A 21,062-nucleotide genomic window follows, 5' to 3' on the forward strand; every position below is an offset into this window, starting at 1 on the left:
ATATATATATATTTTAGGTAATAAAGCTTTAACTGGGACTACAAAGAGGATGCATTTCAAGACAGACTACAGCGAGGTGCATTCCAATCTAATGGTATACTATAAAATTGTTGTTACAATGGTGATGAATGTGATTCATCTGGGTTCTGAAATTTCACACATGGCCAATCTAAATCATCTCTTATCTATCCAATGGTTAGAATTGTCACATCATCATACGATTAAGTGGGCTTTCAAGGGATTTGGCTCCTCTCTTTAGTGTTGATCACCCAGGTCTTAACCATAGCTACTTGGACGAATGACACGTGTCTAATCGGTGATCCATGGAGTCGAGGTTCAAAAAGAGAAAGAGACATTGAAAACCATTGGATTACCGCTTGAACATTTGTCGATCGTCCAAGGAACTATAGACAAAACCTGAGCGATCACCGCTAAGGAGAAGAGCCCAAGTCTTTTCTCGACTGGATTGTGTTAGGGCAATATTTAAACGAATTAATATGATTTCGATATAAAATTGGTTTCCTTACATGGGCAGATCATATGATTATTGTATTTATTGTACAAGCCACTTGATTGGCAAACCTATGTCGTCTACTAGAACACATGACAAATTATAAAATTAAATATATGTTTTTAAAGGTTGGAATCAAGAATCACTTGTACAAAGGCATTGAGTTGATTCTATTCATATAAAAGTGACTTACTGTTCTTTTTGCAAAAGGATGCTGCTGACCTCCTTGGTTATATGCCTGTTCCTGTTCCTGTTCCTGTTCCTGTTCCTGTTCACTGGCGTAGGCACTGGCATGGTCGCCACACAATCAAGTAGTGTGTTGGTCTTTCCAAATACTTTCCAATGGAATAAAAATTAATAAGTTATTAGGCGTAAAATTGATTTTAAAAGTCGTTTAAAGGTGGGTTTCACTGGAGCGGCAGAAACAGAATCTTTCGTCAAATGATCGTCAAATCAAATCATTTTCAAATACAGAGTTTTTATGATACAATACACCTAATCCTAAAATTTGGTCCAATTCAGAGGTCGTTTGACTTATAATTTTTTGTTTTCCAATGAACCTCCCAAGAGACATTTTGATAAGTTTGCATCTGTTTCTTCCAATCACTTTTAGATTATTCGCAACACAAGACCCCTACGGCTCGAAACAGTCAATTCGTTTTTTTTTTTTTTTTTTTTTGTCATCCTCCCAAGGGCCTGTGAGGTACTAGGTGGGTGTCTACTAAGGGTGAAATAAGGCCGGTTGGGTTGGGTTGGGTTTCTTAAAATCCTAACATAATCTTAAGTCTTCAAAATTCAATCTAACCCAACCCAATCTTGTCGGGTTCATATCAACCCAATCAGACCCTAATTGATCCTGTCAAGGCCGGGTTGGGTTGACTCTAGCTTTTGCAATGATTGGATTAACCATGATTGACTTGTTTTTACCATTCATGTCTTATATATTAAAAAATTATATAAAAAAAAAATACCAATAGAAACATTAAATTCTAATATAAAAATTCAGAGTTAAATTTGGAGCCGGTTGGGTTGGGTTGAGGCCTCAACCCAACCCTGACCCATGGTTGGGTTGGGTTGAGGCCTCAACCCAACCCTGACCCATGGTTGGGTAAGGATGTGAATTTGAAACCAAAATCGTCTATCGAGATCGAATCGAACCAAAGTTTACATTAAACAACTATTATAATATATATATATATATATATATATATTTATATATATAACAATAAACAATTCAATTCAATGTTTCAATTTACATCTATTTCACTAAAAAATTTATATGTAAAGAAGTGGTTTGGATATATAAATTAGAAAATAGAAGAAAACCGTTCAAAACTGAAACAATTGATAAATGGTTTTGGTTTTAATATATAAAACCGTTTATTAAATGATTCGATTTTGATTTTACCTAAAAAATCTTACATCGAACTGAATTGAACCGTTTACACTAAAACCAAACCGATTAACATCCTTAGCCCAAGGGGGCAACCTGGGTTGGGAGTGGAGTGGGATGTGAGACAATGACCACCAGCATTGTCTTGTGGTGAAAGGGGACTCAAGACCAAGACTCAATACTTACCTTTGCATTCCACAAGTAGGCGCAACCACCGGGCTAGGCACGTATCAATTGATCATTAATATCTAAAACTCTAGGATGATAAAATGAGGTGTCTAGGCTTTAGTAAGGATGTCAAATCGTAACTAAAACTGAAAATCAAAACCAATTCCAGAATCGAATCAAATCTAATAGAATATGGTTACAATCCAGATCTAGGGAATAGAACCGAGCCAAGACTTAGTTACTTTTCGATTCTAGCATAGGAACCGATGATTAGAATCGAAACCGTGCCAAATTTGGGTATCAATACATTATAGTATATTACTATAGTATAATACCAATATATTATAGTATATTAATACAGTTAGTACTAATATTTTGTAATATGTCTTACTAATTTTAGGTTTAAATTTTATAATACTACTATATCATATTAGAAATATATTATAAATTGGGTACAAGAATCGGAGCCGGACCATGTAGGAACCAAATAAGAATCAGAATTGTACCAGAACCGAACAAGTTGGGTATGAGTATTGAGTTTTAGAATCAAGACAGAACTTAGTCCAATTTCTAAATCACACCAAAACTCCTACTAAATTGAAACCGAACTGAATGCACCTGTTCCAGACCGATTTACACCCTTAGGCTCTAGTTTAACACTCGTCCATGAAGTATAGCAGGACCCATTTAGGGCTGGGCGGCACAAATTTGCCCTTTATAGTGTTGTCCGATCCTTTAATCTCAACCGTCAACTCTAGGGCTGTAGGTGCCAGGGTTTTGTCTTCTCAATTACAACGATATAAGAAACCAAGGGGTTTACATCCTTCGTTCTTTCCCAGAGGCAGGCTTTTCTTCGGCTACAAAACAGGATCACCGTAGCGAAATCTGAGTTCCAGGTATGTTCTCCATTATTACAAGCTTCATTCTATCGTATTTCTCCCTTCTTAGCTTAGGGATCATCATCTCTGTGGTGAGAGATTTCATTAGCGGTTAGGGTTCAGTTTGTGGTGAAGTGGTATTTCTGGGTTTGTTGGTGTGGTGATGTGGTTTCATGATAACTGGGAGATTATTTCTTTTAGCTGAGATGGTTGTTTTTAATAGTGCTCTGTTTAACTAAATTGGTTATAAGATTTGGATTAAGAAACTCATGTTGTATCTGTAATATTTTCATTTCGGTTGCTTTTGCGCTCTCCGTTGTAGTAGGAGTCACTAATCTTGTTTATGGTATTGCCCTTAATTTCCAATCTTAGGAGAAATTTTGACATGCGAATAGTGTTGATGAATTCTTTCAGTCCAGTTTGAAAGAATGAAGAAACTTAGGTTTAGATCTAGAATATATTTATGGTATTTACATCATCAGATTTGTGTACTATGAAGGAGCATTTACTTGCTTTCTGATGGAACCCTTTGGAGGAAAAAACCTCTGTGAAGGATAGCTTTGTTGTTTTCTATTGGGACCCTTAGGGAAAAGAAACAGAGGTTATCATCGCTTACAAGAACTTGAAAGTCTGATTTGCTAATCTCTCATGATCCATTAAGGTCTAAGTCCACTTGCGTTGCTAATTGCTTGGTCTATGACTAGAAAGGGTAGCATTTTCCATCCTCATTCACAACCATAATTTAGTTCTGTTTATACCTTTTACTGGGGGCATACTGAAGAGTAATGGTGCTCAGATATTACACTACCATTGTTGTATAGAATATTTGCATCCTTGCATATTTGCCTACCATTCTGGTATAAACACGCTTTGGCATTAGTGTATAAGCATACTTGCATATTTGCATCTACTAAAAGTAGATAAAGTGGCGGAAAGTAATTGGGAAGAACAACATTCCATGCATATATTGGAAGGCCTCTCTCTGAGTTAAATATGGTATATTGCCTGAATTACCTGTAACTAGAAATACCCAAGTTTTTTTCATATTGTCATTGTATTTCTGATTCCTGCTATTTTCAGGTAAGTCATGGTTAAGCATAACAATGTTGTGCCCAGTGGGCACTTCAGAAAACATTGGCAGAACTATATCAAGACCTGGTTTAATCAGCCTGCTCGCAAGACCAGAAGACGTGTTGGTAAGTATTCACATCAGAGTTTCTTTGTTTTTCTGTTCTGATATTCTTTTATCACAATTTAATTCTGTAATTACGCATACATGTGGCCACCATGTTATGGTTGCTTAATATGGATATTCCTGGTCAAATTTCTCAGCAAGGCAAAAGAAAGCTGTGAAGATTTTCCCGCGACCGACAGCAGGACCATTGCGTCCTATTGTTCATGGACAGACCCTGAAATACAACATGAAAGTTAGAGCTGGCAGGGGATTTTCTCTTGAAGAGCTTAAGGTGAGATGGGACTTTTATAACATGTTCTCATCTCCTTTTATTTTGCTTCCTATATTATTATGAGTAATTCATTTAGTCGTTTCTGATTGCTGCAGAAATCTTATGTGTTTGTCTAATTAAAAGCTAGTTAAAAAAAAATCAACCTTCTATCTGAAATTGGAAGAGCTAGAGATGTAAGGGTGTTTTTATCATAACTTTTTCATCTAACCTAGATTGTGTAAGATCATTGACTGGCTCCTGTTCTTTCTAGATTCATCCTGTCTATGATATTAATAGTTGTGGCTGATGTGATGTATTTGTTATCGTATTTTTTTTTTGGTCAAAATGTGTTGACATACTAATTTGGTCAAAGTTTCCTGCACCGGTGGCTGAATGAGGCAACGGCCCTGATGTAACCACTCCCTCTCATCTCCCTGGATCCTGTGGCCCTGAGGCCATGCGTCGAATGGATTCCCGTTTATTGTGGCCTCATGAAAACTCGGTCCTATTAATTTCATGTAACACTTGTTATGAACAGATGCATTCTTCATCTTATACATTTGATACCTTTTGTCCAATTTTAATTACTTAAGATTTAGATACTAATAACTGTAGGATGAGTGTTCCTTCGTGTCAAATATTTCCTTTAGTATTTATGAGTCAATTGGCTGTAGTGGGACCACAAGCCTCGCTGAAGCTTCATTGCTGAACAGCTGCCCTGACTATCTGTCATCCATTGTACTGGTGTTCACTACAAGAATAGGAGTCTTCCCCAGGCAACCCCCCTCCCCCACCCCAAATTTCAAAACCTCTGGGAAGGCTGAGCTAACAAAGGCATTGGAATGAGGTGGTAGATGTGCAAAGGCTGAAGAGACATGTTCAGTTTGTAAATAAATAATTAAATCCTGTGCCTTGAATCTTACTGGTCGCTATTATGGGTTTATGCTTTCTAGGCTGCAGGGATTCCAAAGAAACTTGCCTCAACCATTGGCATTGCAGTTGATCACCGCCGCAGGAACCGTTCCCTGGAGGGTCTACAAACTAATGTGCAGAGGCTGAAGACCTACAAGGCCAAGTTAGTTGTCTTCCCAAGGCGGGCAAGGAAATTCAAGGTAAAGTTGTTGTAGTGAGGATTCACTGGTGGTGACTTTTATTTGGCAAGCCAATTGTATATAAGCTTAATTTCCGATAACCTTGTTGCAGGCTGGTGATTCTAGTCCTGATGAATTGGCCACTGCCACTCAAGTACAAGATGCTTACATGCCCATAGTACGGGAGAAGCCTTCTGCTGAGGTGGTTAAGGTTACAGATGAAATGAAATCATTTAATGCATATGCCAAGTTGCGGCTTGAGCGGATGAACATGCGCCACATTGGTGCCAGGATGAAGAAGGCTGCGGAGGCAGAGAAAGAAGAGAAGAAGTAAGTTGCTGTGGAGGCAACTTAAAGACTGGTGGTGTTATTTAAGTTTTTTTACCTATGAACCATTCAAATGATGAGGAATATAAGAATTTTAGATTTTTTGAGAGCAAGCTAGTTTTTTTTTCCCTAACAAACAGATTTTGAAATGATTAATTGGATTGAAGTTGGTTCATTTTTCTCCGAATATTCTCTCCTGTTTGTCTCCCTTATAATAACTACCCACAAAGTCATTGCGTGATGGATTCAGATCTTTACAGCTGCCTCTGGGCGCCCAGGGATCGATTTCAGCACTTAGCTCAAGAAAACCAAGAGCATGAGGATGTCTAGGATGGTCTTCAGCATGGACTAGTGGCCTTCAGGATATGGGCAATTACAGACATACACGAAACCGAATCGATCTGTTTACATTGAAATCGTAAAATCGTTTAGTAAATGATGCGGTTATGGTTTCAAGTTTTAGGTCGATTAGTCAAACCGGTCGGGTTGGGTTGGTTTTAACCGTGGAACCCGTTGGTTTCAAAACGAATTGAAATTGTTTAAATTGAATTGTTTAAAACCGTTTAAACCGATTCAATTAATCTGTATAACAATTAAATAAAGAAGGGGTGGTAATCCGTATAACAATTAACAATTAAATTAAGTGTTCATCTTGTTTTGGTATGATTTATTACAATTTAGTTCAAATTTAGGCTTTAGATCATGAACTTGTAATCCATATATGTTACTATGTTATTATGTTATTATAGATGGGGTGTTTTGGCTGAACCACCTGTCATTTTAATATTTTATGCCGTAGAAGGCTGGATTTGGATGTTGTATGATATTAGTTCTAAATGTTTGAGAATGACCATGTAAAGAAATAACACTAGATTATCAAATTAAGACATACCATCGTTAATATAGAATCTCTTATTTGTGGTTGCCAATTATCTTTTGATAAGCTTACGATCTTCAGTTTAGAGATAGTTGCAAGTTATAACAAACTGATTGTGAACCGTTTTACAAACCGTATGGAATAAATCGAAATCGAAACCGTTTAAAACCGTGAAACTGACACCGTTTAAAAACCGTGAAAATCGAAACCGTTTACTAAACGGTCATGGTTTCAGAAAGTGGAACCGTTTAGTAAATGGTGCGGTTATGGTTTTAGTCAAATAAATGTGAACCGAATCGATTCGCACCGTTTAAATCAAAACCGAACCGATTAACACCCTTGTCCGGAACAGGTTGATGCTTCAAGGCCACGATTTTGGTACTATTCTCCAATATTAGCTGTTCCAAAATGTTTTAAGTTGCTCTAGACTTTCACCTCCTATCTTCCTAGGTCGTTGGCTTGTTTCAATCCATAAACATATCTCCATACATGAGACATTTTCCATCGATAAAATTTCAGAAAACCCAAGTGGATATATTCTTTGCAGTGTCATAAGTTCCAATACTGGTTGAGAGTAACCTTGTTTCTATGATTCCAAATAAAATAACAAAAGATCATTAAAAAAAAATGCTGATCAGAAATATCAGTAGTTTGAAAGATATAAGTAGCTGTTAAAGGAAGTTATCAGAGCGTAACCCCAAGGGGCTAGTGCCAAATTCTCTTCGTGAAATCACAAGAGGTAAAGGTACGTATTCTCTTTGTGAAATTACAGGAGGTAAGGGTGTGCCAAATTGATTCATGTTGGGAGTGGCATACCACATGTGGGATCCGAAGCCATCCATTTTCCTAGAATGTCCTTTGCCAATCTCCAGAAAAAGAGCTTAAATTTTGAGAGTTTGAATTTTTCAGAAGTAATGTTCATTGTTATTGAATTAACTACACATTCATTTGGGAAACTGTGAGGTGAGGAGTGGGAGTCATATGGGACGTGCAGTGGGAGGCAGTGGATTTCGATGCATGATCATTCTGAAATAGTAATGTGGGAAGGAAAAGGGAAGCAAGGAAGAGGAGAAATGATACAGCCCCACCAGCAGCCTGTGTTTCCAATCCTAGAGGAATTGAAAATGAAACAAGAATCAATTGACCCGGAATGGTCCAATTTTTCCTCCACATTGATTGGAAGCTAAAAGGTTCGCTATATTAATTCCTATTTAAAAAAATGGGTGAGGGTTCCTTAAAAGGCAGTGTGGCTTCTGCATTAATGTAGGGGTCAATGGGAGCAAACGTAAAAGCATCAACATCAGTGAGGGTTTTTGCCTTTCATGGCGATAGGGTGTTTGTTTCTCCCTCTAATGTGTCTAGGCACAGGGCCACGTTGTCTTCCAGGGTTTTTTTTCCCCTTCAAAAATAGATAATTTGGTATCTGTTAGATCAAACACCAAAGAAAAACGAAGGAAAGCAAAACAGATTCACGCAAGACACAGAGACTTAACGAGATTCACACACTGTGTGGTGTGCTACGTCCTGATTCACTAAGTTGGAAGAAAGGTTACACTGGAGATCTCTCAAGAACACCCAAATCACAAGAAACTCTCGCCTAGAAATCTTAACACGAAAAATCCCCAAATCTTACTTCCTTACACAACAAGACATCATAACATATATATATATACTCCTCCTACTCTAATGTTGGGTTCCAGAATTGGGTCTATTGGCACAACTCCTCTGCTACCATCTCAGATCTCAGAAATAATCCTATTCAAGTCACCACCAAAATATGTCGAAGTGGATCAATTTTTGAAATGAGTCAAGAATTCGAGACAATAATAACATATCTAATGGTGTGGATAGGGAGATGCAACTCTAATAATCGGAGACAATGTTGGAGGAAATTGAGAAAGCGAGAGAGATGTGGCAGAGGAACACCTACTCTAGGTTCCATGAGTACAAGGAGAAGTGAGGACAAATACTCTAAGTGTTTTCGGGGTTTTTTTTTCTTTCTTTTTGCATGGAATTTCTTAGGAAAATATCTTCAATTCTCAAATTAGTTTTAAAAAGATATGAATTATACAAGTATTGGATGCTATGGGAAAATACTAGGCATACCGGCAGTTTACCTTGGAATAAGGCATGCTAGCAAAAATTGATTGTCGGATGAGACAATTTGGATCTCTGCCTGCCCTTTGATGAATTAGGATACTATACTTATATAAGTTCAATAGAATAAAATACTTTTGTACAAATACTTGAACAAATAACAGCCTGACATGTCAACCTGTGGCCATGCAATTCTCTCTCTCCCTCTGAGAGAAGAAACTCACCAAAAAAGAGTGCTCATGACCACGAAGAGTTCTTTTTTTGTTGGTGAGTATTGAAAGCCCTAGCTAATCATCCCTTAGATTTCCATGGTGTGAGGTTTTGTCTTCAAACCCTAGCTAACTGCATCCATATTATTTTCTTCAGGAAAGAGTAAAACTTTTTTAGGACAAAAATATGAAATTGAAATATTAGTGTGTGAAATTGGATGAAGTGGGGGTTCCCAAGCTATGGTTTTTGGATTGAAGAGACTTCTAGCCATTGAAAAATAAGAATTGTCTTTTTTTTTTTTTTTCTGTTAGGAGAAGAGTTGCCTATCCATATCACTCATTTGGCTATGGTCATCTTAGACCTACCCCTAGCTCTTTTAGATCCTTCAATCTGAGTCAGATCACTCTTTACTGGTGTATCCCTAGACATTCATTGAACATGGTCATGCCACCTCAAACGGCTTAGTTTGAAGTATAAAAGAGTTAAATGCCTAGAAAAATCAAGGTTTATTTATTTATTTATTTAAATGTAAAATCTAAGTTCGAAGCTCAACCAATCATACCATCCAAATCCTTTTATGCCCAATCAATTCCAATTGATTGAGAAATGACTGTAGAAATTGCATTCTGTATTATGAGCGAAATACCTTCCATAGAAGGCCAAAGATGCTCTGTTCTTTCTTCCATGACATGTTTCAGCTTCCTTCTATTATCTGTAAGAGAAAAAGGGAGGTGATTCTCATGCTTTGTTCGTAAATTCTCAAGCTAGGACTGGTTTCAGTTCTAGAGGGAGGGCACACAAGAGTTGTCATGCCCTCTTTGGTATCACTTATTAGGGACTTGGATAGAATTCATTGTCAAAAGTTAGCCAATAAGGAGAGGGTTCCCAAGTACTTATAAGCCTTTACATCGGGCTATTTACTTCCAATGTGGGATTATTGCTTTAGCATGATACCCCAACATCAGCATCGCATAGGTCTTAAATATTTTTCACCAATAGAGAGTACATCCTTGCTTGACTATCCCTTGTTCCACCTTCACTCATAAACTGAAATTCCTGGTTCTTGATTACCTTAGGGTCAACAAATTTCCTTGCTGCAACAGATTTAGCAAGCAACAAACACCTTCCAACAATTTATATTAAACCTTGGCGAGGAGGCTGCAAATGCTATAATCTCAGTAGGTCTTTTACCTTTCAATTGGTAGTAATGACTATATACATTACTATCTAAGTGATGTATCTGAAGTGCAAGCCCTCTACTTGCCCTGGAGTTTCAGCCAGTTTTTAACATCAACAATAAAGCAGGAAATGAAGGCTTGTTCTCCATTTCCAAGCTGTCAAAGTTAAATTTAGTAATTGAGGATTGTTCTTATTTAGAAAAATTCATTAATAGTTTTTCCTTGAATAAACTATGTCTATATTTTTTGGAACAAAATATTTGATATGGAGATTAGCCTTGTTGAATTGTGGAAAAGTTATAAATTTTATTCTAATGATACAGATAGAGGGCAGATCTCAGTGCAATGGTAAGATTGCTCCATTGCGACCTAAAGGTGGTGGGTTTCGAGTTAGGAAACAACCCTCCAATGGGGTTAATGCTGAATACATTACGACCGACCCTCCCCAGACTCTGAAATGGCGGGAGCCTCATGCACTAATATGAAGCTACTTACATGGTTTTAATTGTGGTATGTCCACAATATTTGGTGGTTTTGATTCAATGTCTATGTTAAACTACAATCACATTTTTTTCTTTCATGTGGTTTTGATTTGTAGTTTCACAATTTCACCTTTCACTGGACAAACAAGTGGAATTCCTGTTTCAGAACTTCAACAACCCCCTTGTTCTTGAAAGAGCATGTTGAGACATTCCCCCTCGCCACTCAAGAAGTTGGTGTTGTGAGGTTTTTCATTGATATATATGTTCCAAGGAATGTGGGTAGCTGCATCTCGGGTCTCAATAATTCATGATTCTACAATGTGGATGATCTTATGGAAGTTGTGGAAGCTAACAAAGATGACCTATCCTATGATCAATGGAAGCTCAAGCAAATATCACTGAGACGAGGTCTATTCACTGCTTTTGGTAAAAGTTGAATGGTTCTCATTCAACTCCAGTATGACTCGGTCCATGCGATCATGGGATCAATATGGACCCACAGGACTAGTCAGGCCAAAGGCCTGGATGCCCGTTGTGGGCCCAAAAAACCCTGAATTTGTTATGTGAGCTTGGTAAGTGTATCAAATTCTTGTACTTCCAAAATTGCAGACAAGAAAACTAGTTGCATGAAAAACCATTAATGTTTGTAATCAATATGATGCTTTGTTAGTACAATTTTTCAACCAACTGAAGCCTTAGAGAAAAGTACAGCAACTTGGTAGTCTGATAGATACATAGTGTGTTTGTGTATAGTGGACTTTCAAGGATCTTATTGCTTTATCGACTAATAAAGAGCTTCATAAATTTGATTTGCAAGAATTAGTTGTTTGAGGCCTTCAAAGTCCTTATTGAGTGCAAAAAATAAGAAAATTGTTTGCCACAGTCAATTAAACCCCTTTAAGATTATGAAGCTAATTTAAAAATTGGTGAGGGAGCATATGATGTTTTTTCAGTGGCTAACTTGGGAGGTTGATAACGACTACTGCTTCATGCAATTGGTGAAATTGTTGTGCGCTAAGCCGACGCTCACTAGGAGGTCTCGAGTTGAGCCTCCTGGCGATTACCTCCCCCCACCCCCCAACCTTCTATAGAGTAGGCACTGACTGATCTTAAAAAAAAAATGGGAGGTTGATCAAATCGTCCTTCAAATTGAGCAACATAGGTTACATTTCAGCCTCTACCCAAAAAAAAAAAGGGGGGGGGGGGGTTACATCTCAACCCAACTGTTGGTTATGTCCTAACTTAGTGATGGAAGCTTTGTTGAGCAAACTAAAAAAGCTGGATTGGTATCATTTATTTCATTCGATAATATACTTTATCTCATACTTAGATAATTGAAAAACATGCACAACCCAAGAAGTAAAAGCAGTCAATTGAAGAGGCGATTAGAAGGGTCACAGAGCTGGAAGCAAGTTGCATGGAAAATAAAGTGCAGTGCAATAACTGGTTCAGTATGTTAATGTATTAGCTATTCTGGTAAAGAATGTATCAAGTTTGGGGTCTTAAGGAAGGTGCCAAATAAGACATTTGCCGGTTGAGGCATTGAGCAATTAATTTAATGGATAAATGTTCAACCAAAAAAATAAAGTGCAGTGCAATAGCAGTGAAAACACAGGCAGCTATTAACTCCCATATGATTCCTGCCACCCAAATTAATGCACAAGTAGGGGGCGCCCTAAATCCATGTTAATACACAGTAATAAATTAGTACAATTTTCGACACCTGATGTTTCACATCCAGAAGGCCAAAATGTTCAGTTAGGACAGGGAAGGCTTAAGACAGTAATAGAAATATAACAAAGTGCATAAATTTTCAGCATGGACTGGAAAAGGCTGAACAATTTTCAACACCGAAATTTACAAATGTCTCTGTCCGTAGCACACAAGCAAGGATTTCAGAGCTGTTTTCCCATTTTGTTCCACATCATAGCATCTTCATTCAAATTTCTGAAGAATTTGAGCTATTGTTGTTTCAATTTGATTTTCCATGTCCAGACTCCAGTCACTGTGGACTTAAAAGTCTTCATCCATACAAAGTGGCAATTCAGAAGTTATTAGAATCAGGGACCAAGGACAAACCTAAAGATAGTGAGAAAGAACACTCAAGAATGGATTACATATCCCAATTACATTAACGTTTAGTGTTGAACGGTCATTTCTCTACCAAATAACAAAATTTTGCTAACTTTTAGCTGTTTCTGTAATTCTCTAGGCCAGTTGATGATACAGTACCACAATTTATCTGTGATTTCACCGATCAAACCTTCAAAAGATACAAAAGAACAAATGATGCAAGAGGTTTCTCTGAAAAAATTCATGTTGACAATTTAATGAGAACACCCATTTAGTTCTTACATGTAAGAAAGGAACACCAAATTGTTCCTTTATGAAGTACAGTGTAACAAATTGGGATATATATACCCTCCCTAATACTCTATATGTAAACAGTGGCAATTTCACCAAAACATATATACAGGTTGCTGCTAAATATCAAGACATGTCATGTTCATAGACATTTGAGCCAACAAAAAAGCTATACAAATTTTCTTCGAAGGCAATAATCTGCAAGAGAGATGAGTAATTTGTCAAGTCTTCAACACTTGACCACAAGTACACTCCCCATTCCTTCCGATCACCAAGAACAGTGTTGTCCAACATGAATGCCACCACCATGTTAAGGGCAGAAGGAAGACCATTTATAGCAAAATGAAACTGATGACATCCATCAAATACATAAATAGGCTAGTTCTCTATCATAAGTAAAACTTGAGGGGAAAGTTGGCAGTAAGGCTTAAAACAATACAAAATTGGAAAACTGGTGACAAGTGCAATGAGTCACAATAAATAAATATGCTTCCTCCATCCTTAACTACAATATTTAGGAGAAAAATCATCCCTGAGCCTTCAGCATATAAGCCAGACTGAAATATCATTAGAAAAACACAACAATGGTCCATTTAATATGAGAAGTGAGAGGGCTTATCTGTACAAAAACTGTGACAAGTGCCAACAAAAGTAGCCACTCAACATACACATATCCATGAAAGAAACCAAGGAGTGACTGAAACAAGGTACTTACTTAAATCTCAACTGGCTTTGCTTAGAAACCAAAAGTAGTGACTTTTTAGTGGATCTGATACAGACCAACTGATATAACTATCAAATCTGCTTTGGAAAATCACAATTCCTTTAAATCACTCCAAGATATACCAAACAAAGCCCTTAAGAGGGTATGGAGTTCTAGTTAGCTTCAGCTGGCCAGCAATTATATTTTTGTTTTGACTGGCAATTTGATGAAAAAAATAAATTAAATCTCTTTCTTTTCAGCCAAAATAAAATGTAAAATATGTGATGGGGAGATTATTTTTTGGTTTGGAGAAAAATTCTTTGACAAAGTAGGTGATGATTATCCGTTTAAGTCTAAGACATTTCTCAAGTTTAGTAACTGCTGTAGATCTTTTCTTGGTTTGGAGCTCATAAATGACAGTTTTTAATTCAAACCCTTCAAACCCCACTCTTCTCTGTGGATGTCTCAGTTGATGATGATCAGTAGTTAAGTCTAAGACATTTCTCAAGTCAGTAACTACAGTAGATCTTTTCTTGGTTTGGAGCTCATAAATGACAGTTTTTAATTTACCCTTCAACCCACTCATCTCTGTGGATGTCTCAGTTATGAATTCCCCTCCTTCCTCCATTAGCATTGAGGGCGCAACCAAGAAGGAAGGGCTCAATTCTGACTTGACCCACCTTTGGCTCATTTCACTTTCTCATTGATAACTTCAACTGAACCTCCAAGTATGTTGAAAAGGAGAATGTATTCCATTTACAGAATCTTGCCATCTTATTCTCTGAAACAATGGTGATTCTCTTCTTTTTTCTTTTTGGTGGTCCCAAGATGGTGTTATTTATGCCAAACATTGAGCAATTCTTAGGATTTCTACATGCTCCCAGAGTTTTGATTTCATTTGTTTCTCCTTTACATGAGTTTCTTTTGGGTTTCTTTTGGGGTTTGAGCCTTCTGACTATACTATGGCCTTTGAGTAATCAAAGAGAAGCATTATCTGGCTTTCTTCTTGGTTGTATCTTTTGTTCTTATTTAGGTTATAGTGTTATACATCAAGGCCTTAAGGCTCAACTTAAAAGAGTAACTAACAAGGGAGGTGCAACCTAGAAAGTAATGGAATTTTTCTCCATTCAATCCATGTAACCTTACTTCCTCTCTTGGGTTCTAGGAATATGCTTGCCAGCTGCAAGTTATAGATTAAATATGAATTTTTGCACTCACTGTTTCAATCATCAATACTCTATATACATTTATGATGTAACTGCTGATTCTATTCACTTCCACTATGCAGAAATAAACCTTAGTTACTATTTCTAACCATATAATTTAGATACAAAATTACAAAAATAAAATTGAGCTAGAAATTTTATCACTACTGATCTCATCCACAATCCACAGCTAGAAACTTATCACTCTATGTCAAATTTCTTTCCTTCTTCCCCTGGGATTGATATCATGTCATAATTAGTTCCTGTAATCTCCCCCACCTCCTTTATTTTGGTGACATGATTAGTTCCCTTGATAATTTGGATCAATGAGTGAAGGAACTAATGCATTTGGGGATCAAAATCAGAGGAAAAAACTAGGGAGAATGGAATCAATTTTACAGTCAGAATAACCATGGATGAATTCCTAATCGAAGCCAACATCATCTTCTGCACGTCATACGAATCAATCAAAGAGAAAACATAAACAACTAGGAAAAAAAATGGTTTCAGTGGGTAAAAAAACCAAGAAGAGAAAGGGAAAAAAAAATCAGAAAAAGAGGAATAATATTTGTAATCCAGGAAGAGTAGAGAAAAACCAGGGAAAAAAAATAAAAGGACCAAGTTTTACCTGACAGGATGTAGTGGTGCCATTGGGTAGCTTCTCTCTTCTCTTTCGCGGAGAGGGCATACCGAGCGTACTTGCAGGCCTTGTTCCAAACGGAGAAGGAGAAAGCATGAAGGGGGACTGATGAACAGAGAGATACTGTTGGTGGGATATATAAGAGAGGAGATGCAAGACCATGCGTGCCATGTTGTGGCTGCAATATTCTGTTCTCTATAAGGAAGAGTCATATTGATATTGACTGGTCTTATGAGTTCCCTTTGTTCAGCTGAAGCTCTTCCTCTGCTCTCCCATTGCTTCATGGCCATCCACCAGTCCAGCCATTTCTCTACAGCAGCAGGAGACTAAACAATGAAGAGAAAACAAAAACCTCTCTTCATTGATATTGAGGTCATGGTTCCTAAACCTCTGAATTCTGCAACAGCAGAAAGGATTTGCAGTTTGGAGCTCACTTTATTCCTGGGGAATCCAATGGTTTAAATCAAATTGACAAAATCCAAGGGTCAAAATTAGCTGTCGTACTTTGTTCCTGAGTAATCCACTAGCATGCCCAAACCCTCACCCTTTTTTATTTCATTTCCTAATGATGAACCTGTTGTAATCGTAAGAGCCACTCCAAAGTGCCTAAAAAAAGCCAACAAATTCCTATTGCAGGTTATCTTGATCAACTCGGTCCTTATTTCCATTCCAACATGTATAATGTCTTGTTTCCTCTTCCCAAAAGGTCTATGAGGGTTACAAGCTCTCTTCCTCTTGCCCCTCTATTTTCAAAGAATTCCCTCTTATAACTTTAATACCCTACATCCACAGTAAGATGAGAGCAACTTCACTAACAATGGAGATACAAGCTTTCTTCCTCATGCCTCTCTATTTACAAAAAATTTAACCTAAATACAAAAGAGCATCCTACTCCTGACGGCTCAAAGAACATTTTTTCCCTTTTCTTCCTTGTGTACAATACAGACACCTCTACAATATCTTCTTGATTGCGGAGAATTCAATCACCACACCACTGAACTTGAAAGGGGAAGCTGCCATCTGTTTTTCTTGTAATTATCTGCAAAAAGCACTATAAAGGACAATTAACAGTTTTTCTTGTAATTATCTGCAAAAAGCACAATAAAGGACAATAGCAATGCTAAATGCTAACCCAAGTTAATAAGGGGAGAGGAAAAAGTATACTTTTTGTGTAACCTTTTTCAGTTTACCTTAAACATCCTTCATCTAATGCAGGTGTGGGTTATATTAGAAAATGGATCCTTTTTGGGGGCAGGCTTCGCAGCTTCAGGAGCCCCAAACACATTCCAAAACCTAAGCGTTTCATCAGCAGCTGCAGATGCTACGGTGCATCCATCTGGGCTCTGAAGAGAATCAATGAATAGAGAGTCAGAAATATAATCAGTGAAAATGAAGTCCCCCCTTTTTCAAGTTTCACATAAGTTCCTCTCTTGTTTACCTGTGCCATGAACAGAACTCTCGAAGTATGTCCTCTGAGCTCAGCAAGCTTAACCATAGATGGGTACTTCCAAAGGGTTAGCTGATTTTGAGTGAGCCCATGAGAGCTCAGCAGCTCTCTCTCATTCTTGCTCCAAAGCAAGGAACAGACCTGAGACCCTGTGTTCACTGAGTTCAGGCATGCACCAGTATGGGTATTCCAGAATTTTATGCATTGGTCTGCTCCACCCCCACCAGAGGTAAGCAAATTGCTCTGGAAAGGACACCAAGCCAGAGCCTTCACAGCTGCTGTGTGGTTTTCCAACCTGTGAAGCCATTGAGTTGGAGAATTTGAAGAGGCCATTCCCCGGTCCCATATGTGCAGAAGATTGTCATTCCCTCCACTGGCAAGTTGCTGCCCAGAAGCTGACCATTTTAACCCGCAGACCTCCTGGTGGTGTCCCCTGTAGGTTTCAACAATGTGATTCCTTACTCGTACATCATTGTTGATGATAAGACCATCCATTCCTCCGGTGGTCAGAATGTGGTTGTTCCAATCAAGAGATCCCACACGAGACTGGTGCCCTTGCAACGTTCTCAGCTGTAATAGAGGTAAAGAGTAAGACAGGCATTTAATCGAACATCACCCCTACAATAATGAAGAAGAACCCAAAATCAGAATAAACACTAAATCTAGGAGAAATCCTTTACCTGTCGATTGGAGGAGGAATCCCATAACTGGATGTCAGAATTGTTCAAGCCAACAGCAATGTGTCTTCCATCGGGAGCCCAACGGACACTGGTGACAGGACCATTCTCATCATCAATAGTCAAAAGTTCAGAAGTAGATCCATCAGAAGCATCCCACAAGTAGACAGTGTTCCCAAGGGCAATCGCTAGAACATTGCCACTACCCCAGTCAAGCAAATTCAAGTAGTAATCATCTAAAAGATCAGGGGCATCTAATATTCTCTCTGAAGACTGTAATCAGCAAGCAAAGACGTAATAAGAATTGTATCACCGAAGGAAAGGCAACATGAGAACTGAAAAAAGAACATAAAAGAGAACTCACTTGGGAAATATGTCTCCTCGCCTTTACAGGTTTCGATTGTTGACCAAATGAGATGGATTCTGATAAAAGCCCTTTAACTGGGGAAGGTGGTTTGTTCTTGAACGCAAGGATCCGAGTTCTATTCATATTGAAGATCTCCTTTAATCCCTTCCTATAAGCTTCTCTTGATGGAGATATCACTCCCGTCTCTTCTTTCTCCACTCTTCCATCCGTCAACATGTAACGAGCAAAGTCGAAATCCATCGCCGAACGGTTTGGAATGAATCTGTCCAACTGCCAATTCCCATAAAACCAGAAGATCAGTTAAGTAGAAAACACAAAAATTAGATGAATCTGTCACGAAAATTTCAAAACCTAGAAGTTAAAAAAAAAAAAGAAGAGAAATTGCAAACCCTAACAGAAACGAACTGGAAAACTGAGAATAATAAAATCAAATGGGTATCAATTAATTTCTGAAGAGTCACGTACATTTTCATGGGAGCTTCTTCTCCGGATGATCTGTTCTTGAAGAGGGTTTCGAGATTGGCTCTTGTTGAAATATGTGAAAGATCCCGCATCCATGGCGTTGGCCAAAGAAGGGAAAATATAGCATAAAGCAAGAGGACCTGAACGGAAAAGAAAAGATACTGCAAAACAAAGAGATCCAAAAGAAAAATTCCTGCAAAAGAAATAATTGGATCAGCGATTGTAAAGAAAAACCTAAGGTAGATCACACCAAGAGTATTGAAACGAAAAATTGTCAAAATAGAACAAGAACACAGAGAGAAAGCCAGATGATTCAGTGATTGATCGCAATTATCGAAATAGTAGCGTTGTTTATGAGCTTTAGATGTCGAAAATCGAAATAGTAACTTGTGTGGGAGAGAGTGAATTCATCTCTCTTATATATAATTGCAGGTTCAAAGTTTAACGGCTAGTTTTCTATTCAACACTGTCTGGTCGCGCGGCCCCTGTGCCCAGACACAGAGAGGGTGAAATGATGCCCCACATGAAATATGATGATTTTTCCCCATTGACGTCCATGTGTGTCCCTCACTCCCTCATTGGGCCATGCTGGTGCAGAAACTATACAATCAGAGAGTGTTCATTTCCCTTGTTATGCCCCTTATGCCTAGACAAAGATGTGAGAAAAGATTGCCCTATCCCGTCTGATTGCTGCCTCTACCTACTCTCCTATTGGCCCGTACATTAACACAATAGCCACTTGACTAAAGAACATTCTTTTTCCCACAATAGCCACTTGACTAGATTTGACTCATCCAAGTCACAATGTTTTGAAGAAGGTGAATTGAGAAAAAATAAAAACTGGTTTTCCGACTACGATTTAGAGTTAGGAGATTGCATAAAAAAATTTAGAATAATGATACATATGCATAGACACACATGAGACGCATGTTAATACAAACATGATATTTGATCAATTTAGACTCTAAACTTTGACATGTAGCTAATCTAGACTATGTAATCTTTATCCAACGATCAAAATAGACACATCATTTGTCTATATGACATAATACATGCCTTGTGACATTTAGGAAAATACCAGGCTTGATAAATGATAATTTCTAGAGAGGGAATCAAAAATTTCTAAGAAATTGTCTCTCTTCGCTTGGGAAGAGAGGTGTAAACCTAATACCCAAGGTGGCTTGGGTTCAGACTCTACTAAGTCCACAACCTCGCCTTCCTCTCCTACCTCAATTGGAGAATAAATTTCAATCCCTTTTCCTCGTGGGAAGAAGTATTGTCCATGTGCCGCATCTTAAAAAAAAAATGTTGGAACGTGGGAAGGGTATTAAAATTTGGAAGGATCCCTAACTTCATATATGGCAAAAAGTTTACATAGATTGCGGAGGGACTCACCCTCACTCCTATTTTTATAAAGTTTTCGATCTTATCATCAACCATCAGTGGAATGTGCAGCTTGTAAATGCTTTATTTCCTCAACTAATGGTATCTAAGATCCACTCTTTGGCCTCAAACACCCATACCGATTTCTTAATTTGTCTTTTCTATTAAAAAAAAAAAAGTACTTTCACCAATAAAATTGTTGCAAATTTTATAAGCTCTTAGAGTCCTTCCTTGGGATGAAAAAGTTTGATATGGCAAGTTCTTTGAAAGCCCTGTGCATTTGAAATTTAAAATCTTTCTATGGAAGCTTTTAAAACAAGTAAGATTAATTACAAGAGCCAATCTCTCAATTTTATTTTTTAATGATGATATTTACCCCTTGTGTGTCATCTCTTTCTATTCTACCATTTCTCGAAGAGAATCTGGGCAGCAAGGATTTTGGTGTTGAGAACTGAGCGCCTATCTGGGGCTTCTATTCATGTCGGAAAATTTTGCATGCCAAACTCAACTTGCTAAATCAAAATTTTTTTTCCTTGTCTTTTCCAGTACATGCTACTTCATTTAGATTACCATCAATAATTGTGTTAAAACCAGTAAGGCTCATAACCCCCATTAAACCATGACTAATATCAACAATTGGATCCATGATTTGAACCACCTCAACCCCTTTGAACTTACCATGCAACAACCCCCCCTTAGAATCTATGATTTTCTGGATTGATTACTAAGAGATAGTCCCGAGTACATTTTGCATTTGTGATAAGTTTCGACTCCACATACGTCTTGTATAGTAGAATGGGCCACAATAATTTTCTTAAATGGATAATGCTTGTGTACAACAAAAACAACAACAACAACAAACTTAGCCTTGTCCCAAGTCCCAACTTAATAGGGATCCAAACAGGAAAAAAAAGAAAAGAAGAAAAAATTGAGGTCTTAATAAAAAAAGAAAGGGATTAAAGAGATGAGAAAAGAGAGATATGAAATAGGATGAGAAATGAAAAAGAAAAAATAAATAGTGACAGAAGATAGACGACGAATGAAAGATGAAAGTGAGATAAAAAAGGGATAAAAAATGTATAATACCTGTGTGTTTCCCTAAATTTTGGATTTGCAAGGAGCCCATAGGAATTCAAAGTCAGAGTAGTTTTTGAAGG

At 37.7% G+C, this 21,062-nt stretch overlaps 2 protein-coding genes across 12 annotated transcripts; one reads left to right on the plus strand and one right to left on the minus strand.

Annotated features, from left to right (window-relative positions):
* Nucleotides 1-2,814: 2,814 nt before the first annotated feature.
* On the plus strand, nucleotides 2,815-6,000 carry LOC122072955 (60S ribosomal protein L13-1-like). The gene is made up of 5 exons (XM_042637398.1): nucleotides 2,815-2,968; nucleotides 4,031-4,146; nucleotides 4,283-4,416; nucleotides 5,349-5,507; nucleotides 5,599-6,000. The coding sequence occupies exons 2-5, from the start codon at nucleotides 4,038-4,040 to the stop codon at nucleotides 5,818-5,820; spliced, it is 624 nt and encodes a 207-aa protein (XP_042493332.1). The 5' UTR covers nucleotides 2,815-2,968; nucleotides 4,031-4,037; the 3' UTR covers nucleotides 5,821-6,000.
* A 6,956-nt stretch (nucleotides 6,001-12,956) lies between these two features.
* Nucleotides 12,957-18,925, minus strand: LOC122074088 (cell division cycle 20.1, cofactor of APC complex-like). 11 transcript variants are annotated; one of them, XR_006138956.1, is made up of 7 exons: nucleotides 18,526-18,925; nucleotides 18,058-18,330; nucleotides 17,697-17,966; nucleotides 17,008-17,586; nucleotides 16,760-16,912; nucleotides 16,569-16,608; nucleotides 12,957-16,489 (listed from the first exon to the last, which is right to left on the minus strand). XR_006138956.1 is itself a non-coding variant. In XM_042638912.1 (6 exons), the coding sequence occupies exons 1-5, from the start codon at nucleotides 18,616-18,618 to the stop codon at nucleotides 16,772-16,774; spliced, it is 1,356 nt and encodes a 451-aa protein (XP_042494846.1). In that variant the 5' UTR covers nucleotides 18,619-18,925; the 3' UTR covers nucleotides 12,957-16,608; nucleotides 16,760-16,771. The 11 variants fall into 11 exon arrangements, 4 of the variants coding, with proteins under 4 accessions (XP_042494846.1, XP_042494847.1, XP_042494850.1 ...); XR_006138959.1 differs by having other exon boundaries at nucleotides 12,957-13,219; nucleotides 15,558-16,608; XR_006138958.1 differs by having other exon boundaries at nucleotides 12,957-13,282; nucleotides 15,558-16,608.
* Between the last annotated feature and the right edge of the window lie 2,137 nt (nucleotides 18,926-21,062).

The sequence above is a fragment of the Macadamia integrifolia genome, chromosome 3 (assembly GCF_013358625.1).
Source record: "Macadamia integrifolia cultivar HAES 741 chromosome 3, SCU_Mint_v3, whole genome shotgun sequence".
Lineage (NCBI taxonomy): Eukaryota > Viridiplantae > Streptophyta > Magnoliopsida > Proteales > Proteaceae > Macadamia > Macadamia integrifolia.